Source organism: Anomaloglossus baeobatrachus, chromosome 1, assembly GCF_048569485.1.
Source record: "Anomaloglossus baeobatrachus isolate aAnoBae1 chromosome 1, aAnoBae1.hap1, whole genome shotgun sequence".
Taxonomy (NCBI): Eukaryota; Metazoa; Chordata; class Amphibia; order Anura; family Aromobatidae; genus Anomaloglossus; species Anomaloglossus baeobatrachus.
The window spans coordinates 867,782,924-867,796,684 of record NC_134353.1 but is presented as its reverse complement, the minus strand read 5'-3'; the positions used below and the strand labels follow the sequence as shown (position 1 = coordinate 867,796,684).

Below are 13,761 nucleotides of genomic sequence, written 5' to 3'. Positions count from 1 at the left end.
CAGTCTTCCAGGACGGGGGCACTGCACACAGGCAGGGGCAGGGAGCCCTGTCTGCACCGCATCCATCTCTGGGCCGGCGCCGCCGAGGTCAGGTAGGACCGACCTTCTCCTACCTTCTTCTCCAGGCGGCTACAAAATTGAGGCCCCGGTCTCGGCCTACACGCTCTGCGCCCCAGCCACGTCTCAGCAGTTGGCGGCGCGCGCTGGCACAAAGGCAGAGCTCACTCTCGGCGCTCCGGTCATCGCTGCTGCGCCACCACTGCTTGCAGGTACGGCCGCCTGTCTCTACCTCCCTGCACGCTGGCAGCCCCAAAATTTAGGCCCCGGCTCCGGCCTTGTCTCCAGTGTCCCAGGCCCGCCCTTCACTGCAGCGCTATTGGTCGCCGTCCGTCCGTCTCCGCCCTCCGCTCTGCCCCAGGCATCACAGGGGGGGCGGTGGCTGTGTTTTTCCCGCTCTACAGACTCCTTCAGCGTCCATCTTCTCAAAAAAAAAAAATAGAAAAGAAATAGGACTCCCGGTGTGCGGATTGCTGAGGCTGCAGCAACCGTTTATAACAGTAAAAACAAGCCTCAAAAGAGCCACAATCATACAGGGATTGTGTTTTTATCAGAGGTTGAGTTTATTATTGTATATGTGTATGTGTGTGTGTGTATATATATATATATATATATATATATATATATGTGTGTGTGTGTGTGTGTGTGTGTGTGTATATATATATATATATATATATATATATATATATATATATATATATATATATATATATATATATATATATATATATATATATATATATATATATATATATATATATATATATTAGAATTGTACAGGTGCCATCGGGCAACTAGTTGGCATGATAGATACATACATATCGAAGGGAACGGTGGTTTTTACTGTCCACATATATTCCCAGAATATTATCTCATTAGAGTTAATGCATAGAATCCTCAGAGCTAAAAAAAAAAAAAAAAAAAAAGTTAATTATTCCGGACCGGTAACGGTCAAGATTGCTGTACCCTCAACTTTTGAATTCACCCAAATCATGTCAGATTTAGTGATTACAGCCACCGCAGCCCCTGACACTGCAGGTCCCGGTATCCCCCCCCGGCCGGCTGGTTAGCGCCCCTGTCTCAAGCCATAAATTCACTCGCTGACGTCCTCGGGTCAGTGCGCATACGCTGCGTCCCTGGCCGACGCTCTGTCATACCTCCACAGGACTGGCGCAATCCCCTCGGGGAGTTTTCACCTTCATCCCCAGGTCCAGACGGCCGCTCCTCCCGAAGTCTTTCGACCTTTTGGGCGATGGCCCAGGCGTACCGCCTCTGCTGGATTCCAAGCAGGCGCCTGATGTTCGGCGCATGACGAATAGCCTGGTAGAAATGGTGAGTCATGCCATAAAGGTACGGACAGCCCTTTTCTCTCCGTGCACACACAGGGGGAGGTGAGTCCCGTGCCAGGGACCTTATCCACGGCTCGAAGCGGACCCGCCTGGTCTCTTCGGCGCCCCCGCCTGGTTTTTCCTTGATTCCCAGGTCCAAACTTCTGCTCCACCGGAAGCCTTCCGACCCCTCTGGTGATGACCCAGGCGTAACACCTCAGCTGGATTCCGAGCAGGCGCCCGAGGTTCGGCGCATGACGATTAGCCTGGTAGAAACGATGAGTCAGACCATAAGAGCACGGTGAGTCCTCTTCTCCTCTCTGAGCACACAGGTCTCCTTTAAGACTTTTCTGGCGGACCCATGATGTATTCAGTGGACATCCAGTAGGGCTCCGGAGAGAAGGGGCATGCTCCCCTGTGATCGACCCGCCAGGGTTCCACCTAGCTTATCATCCCTAACGTGACGTCTCTCAGGGACTCCACGGACACCCTACGCAGCGGTCTACGTTCCATCTCTGCCGATTCAGAACTGGTTGACATCTTCGGTGAGTATCTTCTCAACACAGCCCTGGCGTCTGCCAGTGGCACGGTCTAAGCCTCTAGCAGCAGTGTGACCACCTGTTTAGCACTCTAACGCAAGATCTGGAATGCGGATGCGACCTCTATGGCTGGTCTCCCTTCCGCTCTTAGGGGAGCGTCCCTTCGGAAATGGGCTAGTCTAGTTGGTCCCCTAGGCCACCTGAGGGTAGAGATTCTTCCCCTACCCAACATCGGCCCAGAGGCATGCGGGTGCGTCGCTCCACCGCTCGGTTCCAGTCCTGTCGCGCCTCAACCTTTCAAGGCGCCTCTATACCACCAATAGCTCATCCACCTTGCGAGGCAAGGGACCTCTTCCTTGCTTAAGGGTCGTTACAGGGATCATAGCGGCTGCCATGCCATCCTACACTCCAGAGCTATTATAGTCACTCCGCCCTGGGACGACCTGGTGGTCAAGAGTTCTTCCCTCAAGGGCTGGCGTCTGGGTGTGTAGATGGCCATCGTCGCCTTTTCGCTTCTAGAGTAGCTGATCTTTCAGGAAAGGTCTTCTCAGATCCCGCCCCGGCGGATCATCCCTTTAGACACGGTATTCAATACCGTCCGAGGTCAGGTACTCCTCGCACAAGAGTGGTTCTCTTCCCTGCACCGAGGCCTCCGTACTCTCTGCCATCCGCACCCGTTTTTCCATCGGTCTTGGTATGCGAGTCCCCGGTCAGTTGCCGGCGGGGATATAGGCAGTACACTGTACCCAGTTGCATCCTCGGCCCTTTCAGCGGGCCCTGACGAAGAAGGGGGTCAAATCTCTCCTTGCTATGGACCGCTGGTCCCGTCTATATCGAATGACCGCCATTCCCTTCCTAAGTGGACCATTCTTCGCAACCTCCCTGGGGAGAGTCCCTTCTCTTCTTCTTCTTCTCTGGAGGATAGTGTCCATCGTCACCGATCTCCAAGACTGGGGTGTGCCTCTCCATTCCTGCAGCACAAAGTTGTTGGACACCCCTGAGTATTGTCTCCCTATCAACAGTCCGGAATTCAGCCATACGGCTAGCCCGGGTACGATTTCAGCACCGTGTACTGGGTTGTCCAGTCAGATTCCAGTCTGACCATGCCGCAGTGGTGGCGTGCATCATCCACCAGGAAGACACAAGGAGTATCATGGCAATGGGTGAAGTCAAGAGGACCTTGCACTGGGCCGGATCTCTTCGCGCTCTAATCTCGGCAGTGCACATCCCTAGCGTGGACAATGGAACGGCTCTCTTTTCTCGGCAGGGATGGCCCCGCGTCAGGCAGATGGTTCCTCAACAGAGAAGTCCCCAGCCAGATTTTCGGCGAAGGAAAACTCCGGTCGGGGACCCAATGGCCTCCCGATTCAACTATCAGGTCCACGGTTCATCGAGTGGTGCTACCTCCACTTGGCCTAGGTGTCGACGCCCTCGCCCTGTCGTGAAGCCAGTTCAGGCTCCCGTGCATCTTCCCTCTGCTTCCCAGGATTTCAAGGTTTCTCCAAAGAATCAAGGCAGAAGGTGGCGCCAGAGTGGCCCGGGCGAGCATAGTTCACACAACTCACTCAGCTCCTCACAGTTGCCCCGTGGCACCTTCCAGACCCTCCAGATCTTCCGTGTAGGGGCCCTCTCTTCCACCAAGACTCAAAGGTCCTTAATTTGACGACCTTACTAGTGGATCCCGGCTACTGGCTCAGACAGGCCTTTCGACAGGAGCGATACACACAATGTTTAAGGCCGGACAGCCAGTTTTCATCGAGAATCTGTTTCCACACGGGGAGAGTTCCTCCGGTGGTGTAAGGAGCGCATCTGCTCTTCTCTTTGCTCCTTCTCCCTTCCGTCATTGCTGGCATTTTTGCAGTCAGGTCTGGATGCGGGTCTCTCGCGCGTCCCTTTAAGGGCCAGGTGTCTGCTCTATCAATTCAGTTTCAGAAGCCTCTCGCTTCTCGTCTGCCAAATCAGGACTTTCACCCAAGAAGTCACCCATCTGACTCTACTGTATTGTCATCCACTAGAGACGTGGGACCTATATCTGGCGAGGGGTTCGCTTCAGGGTATCCTGTTTTTTCTTTCCTAGTTTCCTTCGGTTCTCACCTGTTTTGGAAGGTGGGTTCCTCATTGCCATCACGTTTTTTACGAAGGGCATCAGGACGGGCAGTCCTCTCTGGTCGTTTTTTTCCTCCTTTTTCTGGGCCTCCACCTGCACAGGGGGGGGTGCTCCGACCAGACCCCGCCTTTGGTCCGGTGCTGTCTCGCCGTTCCACCTAGATAGGAGATTGGGTTTCGGTCATTCTGTCCTAGTCCTTCTCTCAGCCTGAAAGGGGCCTTGTTTACTCTGGCCCTGGTACGAGCTCTCAGGTTTTTGTTATGTCCTCAGGACCGCACCTTTCGGTGACACCGACAGTCAGTTCATGCCGGCGCCCAAGGCCAAGATTGCCACATGGTTCCAATTCCGCTAGAGTTGAGGCCTACCGCAGGAAGAACGGATCCCCGCCGTGGGCAGTGAAGGCGCACTATACCCGTGCAACGGGAGCATCTTGGTCGATTAGACTTCGGACGTCGACCGGCCAGGTCCGCGAGGTCGCCTCCTGGTCTAGTCTGCATACCTGTACTAGGTCCTACCATGATCACACCCAGGTATCGGCAGAGGCCAGTCTTGGTGTAGGTTTTTACGGGCGGCAGTAGCACACCTGTAACAAGATAGGTACTGGCAGGTCTGGGTCAAGCCCGACAGGGGGAAGATGTTTCCTACCTGTCTCCGGTGCTTGCTCTTTTCCCACCCAGGGACTGCTTTTGGACGTCCCATGGTCCTGTGTCCCCCAATGAAACGATAGAGAAAGAAGGATTTTTGTGTACTCACCGTAAAATCTCTTTCTCTGAGTCTTCATTGGGGGACACAGCACCCACCCTGTTTTGTCTTGTGTTACATAGGCAGGCAATATCGCCTCAGTGGTCCATATTTCCAGGCCACTTGTCGCACGGCGACTCGGTTATAATTTTTACTGTGACTTATCTATGGGTCTTTGTTTTGGTTCTCCTCCTACTGCTTGTGCATTAAACTGAATTGAGCCTGCCTCCGGCTCGGGATGTATACTGCTGGGGAGGAGCTAACTTTTTCTGTCTACTTAGTGTCAGCCTCTTAGTGACAGCAGCATAACCCATGGTCCTGTGTCCCCCAATGAAGACTCGGAGAAAGAGATTTTACGGTGAGTACACAAAAATCCTTCTGTTTTAGACGCAGTGTCATTCCTCTTCCGGAGACGCAAGTGTTTTTTGTGGGAGAATGCAGTGTCCATGCCCACAATCAGGATTCGGGGCACAGCGTGTTTTCTCTGTTCTCCCGCTGAGAACACTCGCGTCTCCGCAAGCATAAATGGGTATGCTGCCGCTTGGGAAGCCACGCCACATGTCAGTTTACACTGGCGAGAAAATCCCACTGTGCTTGTACTGTACAATGCAGCGTTTTGCACTTGGCGAAAACACACTGCCTCCAAAACACTGATCGTGTGGACATAATCTTACAGTAGTGAAAACATAGAAGAAGAACGTAAAAGAAGCTACACAAAATCTGCATGTGCAAATATATGAAAAATATATATTTTATCGTAGACACAAAAGGAGCACTGATAAAAACAAAAAGGCTATAATAACCCAGAAGAAATACCTAAACCAGCAGCAAAATTTTAATTGATGAGCAAATAATCACAGAAGTGACGATCAAAATATTCTCAATAAGCCCCATAGATAATAATGCTCCCCTGAAAACTGAGCCTTAAGATAATTACCATAATATGTAAAGTGTGATACACTGGTATCTATAGGATGCCCGCAATGGGCCCAATTCACTGACACTTTCATGCCAGAAATGTGGTGCAAAAGATTTGAAAAGTAGCAAACTTAAGGTGCGAGTTGGAGTTGCGGCAACACTTGCCACTTTTGGAGTTGCCAAGCCAGTTTCTTCCAGCCACTAAAATGGGCAATAAGGACCTGACACCACAGCCTGTTTAATTCACGATGAGCTTTGGGTTTTCGTACCGCAGAAATCTCTCTAGTACCTGACTGGAGGAAGACTTTTGGCAAATTGTATGAGGTGCACAACACTCATCAGATGTCCCAGATTCTTGAAGACGTGCACCTCTTTATGAATCCGTATGGTCTGACTCAATCAGTCCCCCCTCATCAACACAGCCAAGAAAAATTACGGTTCTTTATGAATCCAGGCCAATGTGTGCAAATAATATAATATTTATTAATTTATATAGCGCTATTTATTCCACAGCGCTTTACATACATTGGCAACACTGTCCCCATTGGGGCTCACAATCTAAGGTCCCTATCAGTATGTCTTTGGAGTGTGGGAGGAAACCGGAGAACCCGGAGGAAGCCCACGCAAACACGGGGAGAACATACAAACTCCTTGCAGATGTTGTCCTTGGGGGGGATTTGAACCCAGGACCCCAGCGCTACAAGACTGCAGTGCTAACCACTGAGCCACCGTGCAAAGAAATCTGTGCTACACCTGCAGCAGTTGAACTGCTCGGATCCGGGGTCGCTATGGCTCGAGGGTTTCCGGACCCGGGGGTTTGCGGCCACTTCGAAATGTAAAGGGGGGAATATTTACAAGGGGGAGTTCGTGACTGCACTCGTGGTTCGCTGTGAGGGGAGTACCGCCGCTACCTATGGGAGCACCTGGGGGAGATGGAGTGGGGCAGACAGATGGTGATACCCCCCCCACGGGTAGGGGAGACCCCTGGACTCTAGAGATAAAGGTGGCGTGTAGCGTTGTTCAGGCTATGCGGGTAGACAGGATGCAGTGGGCACAGTGTACTCACTCAGGCTGTGTGGATGTAAGTGCGGCCAATAAGCAGACTCTTGACACAGAAGTAAACCAAGTCTCTGGGTGCCGCTATCCATCCCCACTGGTATTGTTAGTGGTCTGGAGCCTGCCTCCACGCACATGTAGATAATGTTTGAGTGACCCCTCGGCCTGAAGCGGTCGGGGTCCCGCTCCCTATTTTAAAATAGGGAAGCTGTCCTCTCGATGGCTGACACTTGGGATTTCAGTGGGCTGCATAAGCTGGAAAGCCCTATTCCCCTCGTTGTGTGGGTGCCTTCGATCTCTGAGCTCTTGGGGAAGTTCATAAAGAGAGTATCCTCCACAGGTTAATTATCAGGTTGTGTGAAGCTCCCTGATCTAGGGTCCTGTACCCCCCCCATGCTCGGTACCGGTCCGGTTACTGGACCTTCCTGTGCCAACCGTTCCCCAAAACTAAGTCTGGCCACCCTTCTCCAATACCCTGCAACCGGGTCTCCGACTCCTCCAGTCCCAACTCCCTCAGCTCCTCACTCTCTGAGGGCTATTTCTGAACTGACTATGTCCTTCCCACCAGTCTGCCTGACCCCTAGGCGGGTGGCCCTTTTCCAGCTAGACCACCCACTGGTGTGCCTGACAGGGTGTGGTGTGAGGTGTGGTTAGGATTCGAGTGCTGATGGGAAACCATACCAGAGTTAGGATCCCAGAACCATGGAGGGTGAGTTCTGCACCATAAGAGAAAGGAGTGCAGTTCCCTGTGACACCCTAATAGGGTCAGGAGCATCACAAATCAATGCAATAAGAGTAAATTATACAGCCTAGTAAAGGAGATGTAATCATACAAAAGCACACTAAGGCAAAGTGACATATAAGAAAATAGCATCCAAAGAGGTACATCCTTAGTACAAAACCGGGGGGGGGGGGGGGCATGAAGAGCGCTGCTGGGAGATGCGGATCCCATCTCGTATTGCCAGCAGTGGGAAGCGTCACCGGTGTCACTCGCTGTGTGGTTAGGCACATCTTCTTACAAGTTACTCTTTTCCTTACCTTGATGCTTTACTTATGCCAAAAGTGGCTCTTGCTCCCTTATTATCTGGCTCTGCCTAGCACACTCCCTTTCCTACATGTCTCAGAAGAATCAAAAAAGCAACCAAAACCAGTAAAAATGATTGCGCTTGGTACGTGCACGAGAATTGTCACATTTCTAGTTGGGTATTGAACTTCTATGTTAATATCAGGCTTTGTCTAGTCTTTGAATATGAGCTCAGCCTTTCTGATGTTTCTTCTGTATTCCAGCTATCATCCTGGCCAGTCGGAATGGATTTACTGTCCCGGGGATGCCATCTCAGCCATAGCCTGCTCCGAGAAGAGTACGGGGAAGATTTTTGTGTACGACGGTCGTGGAGATAATAAACCGATGCACGTGTTTGACAAGCTGCACTCCTCACCACTAACTGCGATCCGGCTGAACCCCGTGTACAAAGTGGTGGTGTCGTCTGACAAGAGCGGGATGATTGAGTACTGGACCGGGCCTCCCCGCGGCTACAAATTCCCCAATAATGTGAATTGGGAATTCAAAACAGACACAGACCTCTACGAGTTTGCAAAGTGTAAGACTTGTCTCGCTGGTGTCAATTTTTCCCCAGATGGTAAAAAGATGGCGACTATTGGAGCTGACAGGAAAGTTCGGATCTTCCGTTTTTTAACTGGGAAACTGATGAGAGTTTTTGATGAGTCACTAAGTGTAAGTAAAGCGTTCCCGGCATCGTGAAGCTTTTTATGTGATGTCTTACAGCAGAGATACCACACTGATCGTCATTCCAGCCCTTTTTTAATATTAAGCCTCTGATGACCAGTGACGTACAGATTACGTCACAGGTCGGGTGTGTGTGTGTGGAGAAGGTTCAGGAACTGGACATCCACTATGGCAGAACACTGAAAGACTGCAGCCAATTACCAGATCTGATTGGCTGCAGCAGTCATGTTACTGCCACGACCCACAGCACCGATACTGCAAGAGTGTGCCAGTTTGGGAGACAAGTGTATGTTTTATAATTTCTTTGTCGCTCCATTGGGAGACCCAGACAATTGGGTGTATAGCTTCTGCCTCCGGAGGCCACACAAAGTATTACACTCAAAAGTGTAACCCCTCCCCTCTGCCTATACACCCTCCCGTGCCTCACGGGCTCCTCAGTTTTATGCTTTGTGTGGAAGGAGGCACACATCCACTCATGCATTCCCATTTTAGTCAGCAGCAGCTGCTGATGTTATCGGTTGGAAGAAAAGAGGGCTCCCACGGGGCCCCCGGCATGCTCCCTTCTCACCCCACTACGTCGGCGGTGCTGTTAAGGTTGAGGTACCCATTGCGGGTACAGAGGCTGGAGCCACATGTCGTATTTCCTTCACCATCCCTTGGGGGCTCTGGGAGAAGTGGGATCCTGAGCGGTCATCCAGGTACTGGGACCGTGCTCCCTCCGCAGCCCCAGTGTGGAATCTGCCGGACCGGAGTATTTTCTTTATCAGGGACCGGGCCCTGCATCTGTCAGGTACTCTGTGTCCCCATGGGGACGGTTCATGGAGCGCCTGGCACCCGGACGCTGCAAGGGCTGCTAGGCCGTGAAAGCCGGGGGACTTCCGCGCCGACCGCGCCTGTTCGTCGGCCGCGGTCATAAATTTAGTCCCCGGCTTCAGTTGCGGCCTACTTGCAAAATCTCGCCCCCGGACCTGTCTGTCAGGGTAGGGGCGGGACAGCCGACCGGACGCTGCCTGGGACACACAGTGGCTGCTGATCCGTGAAAGCCGGGGGACTTCCGCGCCGACCGCGCCTGCTTGTCGGCCGCGGTCATAAATTTAGTCCCCGGCTTCAGTTGCGGCCTACTGGCAAGACTCCCGCCCCCGGACCTGTCTGTCAGGGTAGGGGCGGGACAGCCGTCCTGACGTCGGCAGTGAGGGCTGGAGCATCCTGTATGCTTCCTCCCCCCTCTTTGATCACAATAGGGACCCCAGATTCCCGCACTTTTTCATGGTGCCGCCCACCGCTCCACTCCCCCTCTGAGAGCTCCAGCAGCCATTTTTTTCAGACATTCTGCGCTGGAGAATCATCAGGAAAGAGCTCTTCACCGCTGGGAGACCTGGAGCAGGGAATCTGGAGGACACACACGCCGCTTTTTAGCGGTCGGTAAGCCACACCGGTCATCCGGTGCTGGTCCCCCTGGGTTGCCTGAATAGATACGTATTATATATCTTTATATATATATATAGATCTCTGTTCGGCCGGGCTGTATACTCTTCCCTTATACCCTCTGTGATCACTCTCCTGGGACACAACAGCATGTCATCCACAAGGAGCAAGAGCGCTAAGGCACAGGGTTTCTTTGCGACCTGTACCTCTTGTGGGGCTATGTTGCCTGCGGGTTCCACCTACCCTCACTGTGAGCAATGCTCGACCCCTGTTACACTGACTCAGCCGGAGCCGGGACCACTTGTGGGCCCCTCGGCTCAGGTAGACCCCCAGGCTACCACTGTCCAGGCGGCAGGGACAGAGTTTGCAGTGTTTGCTGAGAAGCTCTTTGAGTCACTTTCACAATCCATGGCTAAGTCTATGGACAAATGGTCTGCCAAGCTGCTAGAAGCCTTGCAGTCCAGACCGGTCCTTACACAGACCCAGGACACTGTTGGATCGGCGCCTCCAGGTCCCTCTCGGTCCACGCCGCAGCGCGCTCCCGGGGTGGGCTCTAGGTTTCACGTGGAGGACTCCTCCACGGTCCACAGCCCCAGACCAGCTAAGCGGGCCCGCTTGGAATCATCAGCTTCATCACGCTGCTCAGGTTCCCGGCTGGAGGACTCGCTGGAGGACGAGGCGGAGGTCGCAGCTCAGGGCTCTGACCATGACGTTGCCCTCAACCTTGATACACCTGAAGGGGACGCCTTAGTAAATGATCTTTTCTTTATCGTTCCTATGGGAGACCCAGACCATGGGTGTATAGCTACTGCCTCCGGAGGACACACAAAGTTACTACACTCAAAACGTGTAGCTCCTCCCTCCTAGCATATACACCCCCTGCTAGCCAGTCCTAGCCAGTTTCTTGCTTTGTGTCAGGAGGATCACACACACACATGCATCCTTTTTTCATTTTTCATTTTTTCTAAAGATTTGGAAGAAAAGCGGGTCCACTGGACCCCCGGCATGTCCCTTCACACTCCCCTGGCGGCAGTGCTGTTAAGGTTGACTTCAGGGCAGAAATCCCTTCATGCCGCGCTCCTTCACCATCCCTTATGGGCTCTGGCTTGAAGTTAGAGCCAACACGGTTCTCACTGCCTTGCAGGAGACCGGCCTCCATCCGCAGCCCTTTGGCAGGACCCTGCTGGACGGAGCACTGGACCCCCACCCCACCAGGGATTGGACCCTGCGTCTCAAAGCTAAGTATAGAGACGTTGTTCAAGGGTCCTTCTACAATGTGGATTTATTGAGGGGACAGTGATTTATGTTGATAATGCTGCTTTTTACAGTTTTTCCGGCCGGTTTCTCAGTTTTTACTGAGTACCGCGCCGATGATGCCTGATTTTCGGCCGCATGTATAACTCTAGGCCCCGGCTTCAGCCGCGGCCTAGTTTCGTTTTGTTCCCCTGCATGTTACTCATGCAAGGGGACACTGCAGCGCCGCCCGCCGGCCGCTCTGCACAGGGGACGACACTCCGTTTTAGGAGATGATTCCCTCCCCTGTACATGCCTTAGCCCTCCGATTCCCGCTCCTAGGTTAACCCCCGCCCCCCCCCCTCTCACTCTGGCGCCATTTTCTCAGCGTTCTTAGTACGCTGATCGGCGCTGGCTGCTCTGCAGCAGAGGGAGTGGATATATGGCTGGGGGTCCAGGCTTGGAACCTGAGGGGGCACTCACAATAGCGGCCTGATAAGTCACAACCTCTGGCTGTGCACTTTTATACACGATCACGGCATTCTGAGGGAGTTAATTCTTTATTATAGAACCTCCTCAGCAGCATGTCTCACACTAGGAGCAAAGCTCCAAGGCTGTATACTACATGTTCTGCATGTAAACTCATATTGCCTGAACCGGCACGGACCCACACTGTAATGGTCCTTATGTGGTGCCTCTGCCTGGAGTCTCCCCAGGCTGACCCCTGTTTTGGGTATTCTAGACATTCTAGACATAGCCCCCCACCTCTGCAGCATGTCTCACAGAGCGAGGCTGCAGGCTGTTTTTAGTATCCACTGCTGGTAGTCTCGTACGGCTGTACCGAGCTCATAACCACTGTGGCCCCTCAGCTTGGAGGCTCATTCAGGGTCCCTCCAGCTGCTCCGGTCGATGGCTGACCCCTGGGGGAATCTTTTTTCCAGGGGTCGGCCTGTCCCGGCATCTGCTGAGCATGCAGCCCCCTTCTCAGGGCGTTTTCTGCTCGCTCAGCAAAGCTCTCAGACCCCGTCCTCCTGACAGGGAGACGCAGGGTCCCCTGTCCTCCCCGTCCCGCAGCTCCGATTACGAGCTGACTCATTGGACGAGGAGGATGTCACGGACGCTACTTTAGGTACTTTGATCCGTCCGTAGGTGACGCGGATGCGACTGATTGGATTGCGTCCATTATACTTGTATTGGACCTCCATCCGCCTGTATCAGGGGAGTATTCCCCGCTGGCAGTAAGGCATCAGTATACCTTTAACAAGACGAGGAGTGTGTTCCTTAACCACTCCAGTTTTCAGGCGTCCAAGCCCACAGCCTGTCCTGCAGATCCCACAACAGGGTTCTGCTGCCTGTCTCCCCCTCCCATCAGAGGTGGTCAAGGAGTGTACTCATTCGCCAAGGGTGGCCACTCCGGTGTCTAGACTTTCAGCCCGGATAGTTGTATCAGTGGCTGACGGCACCTCTATAAGGATCCCACGGTACATTAATTTTGTACTGGACCTCAATCCGCCGGAGTTACCTTATCTAGGTGAACACAACGTGTGTTCCTTAACCACTCCGGTTTTCAGGTCCCTGTGACCAGCCCAGGGTCCGCTCTGACAGTCGCTTCCCATGAAGCGTGATTCTGAGGACTGTGTTTCCCCTGTCCACCAATAGTGGTCAAGAAGTGGGCTCATTCACCTCAGGTGGCTCTGCCCGGACCGTTATGTCAGTGGCTGATGGCTCCTCAGAGGAGATGCATTCCCTCACAGGGACCCTATGCCCAAAACGGTTGCCTGAACTTCCAGACTTCAGTCTTTTCATCCTCTGCCTAGGTCTGCCATGCTGGACACCGCACGGCGGTGGTCTTGGCTACTTTCCTCGCTGTCCGCAGGCTCCTGTGGCTTCGGAAATGGAGGGCAGATGCCTCTATAGAGGTTCCTTGCTGGGCTCCTCTTTGGTGGGACCAGTCTCTTCGGAACCGACTGGATGAAATTTAGGAAGCTCTTGGCGGGGAGAGTTCTTCCTTGCCACAAACCTAAACCAGGGAACCTGTCCAGGGCAGGAATCAGTTGAGGTTTCGGTGGTTTCCGTTCCTCCATCTGATCGTCCTCTAGCTCGGCCTAGGTTCATAGAACCAATTGGCTTGAAGCTGCGTCTTCAGAAGACCGCAGGAGATGCTGCCACTTAGTCAGCTTCCTCCGAGCTATCTAGCCACGCCAACCTCCTCCTAGTCGGTGGCAGGCTCTCTCCACTTGGCGACGTATGGTTCTAACACGTCTCCGTTCAGTGGGGGCGGGATTATATCTCCCATGGCTACAAGATGGAGTTCTGTCCACCCGCCAAACAGATTTTTTCTGTTACCTCCTCCCGGCTCCAAGGCCGCCGCCTTCTCATAAGCCGTGGCATTTCTTGCAGGCCAATGGAGTAATTGTACCGAATCCCGACTGGGAACGGTTCTGAGATTTTTGTTTAAATCTATTTCTAGGCCCCGAAGAGGGCGGTGCCTTCCGACCTGGATCTTTAGCTTTTCAAGCATGGTCAGGTGTGGCGTTTTCACATGGAGTCTCGGTCTTGTTCCGTGTGTTTTTTTTCACCGGATCAATCAAGAACCCAAGGAGATTCCCT

General features: G+C 52.9%; 1 protein-coding gene across 1 annotated transcript in view; it reads left to right on the top strand.

The window, feature by feature from the left end:
* PPWD1 (peptidylprolyl isomerase domain and WD repeat containing 1) overlaps positions 1-13,761 on the top strand; it is an 88,949-nt gene that overhangs the window by 12,634 nt on the left and 62,554 nt on the right. Inside the window, exon 5 of the mRNA XM_075326166.1 lies at positions 8,034-8,481. Coding sequence (XP_075182281.1) covers positions 8,034-8,481 — 448 coding nt within the window. The remainder of the gene's footprint in view (positions 1-8,033; positions 8,482-13,761) is intronic.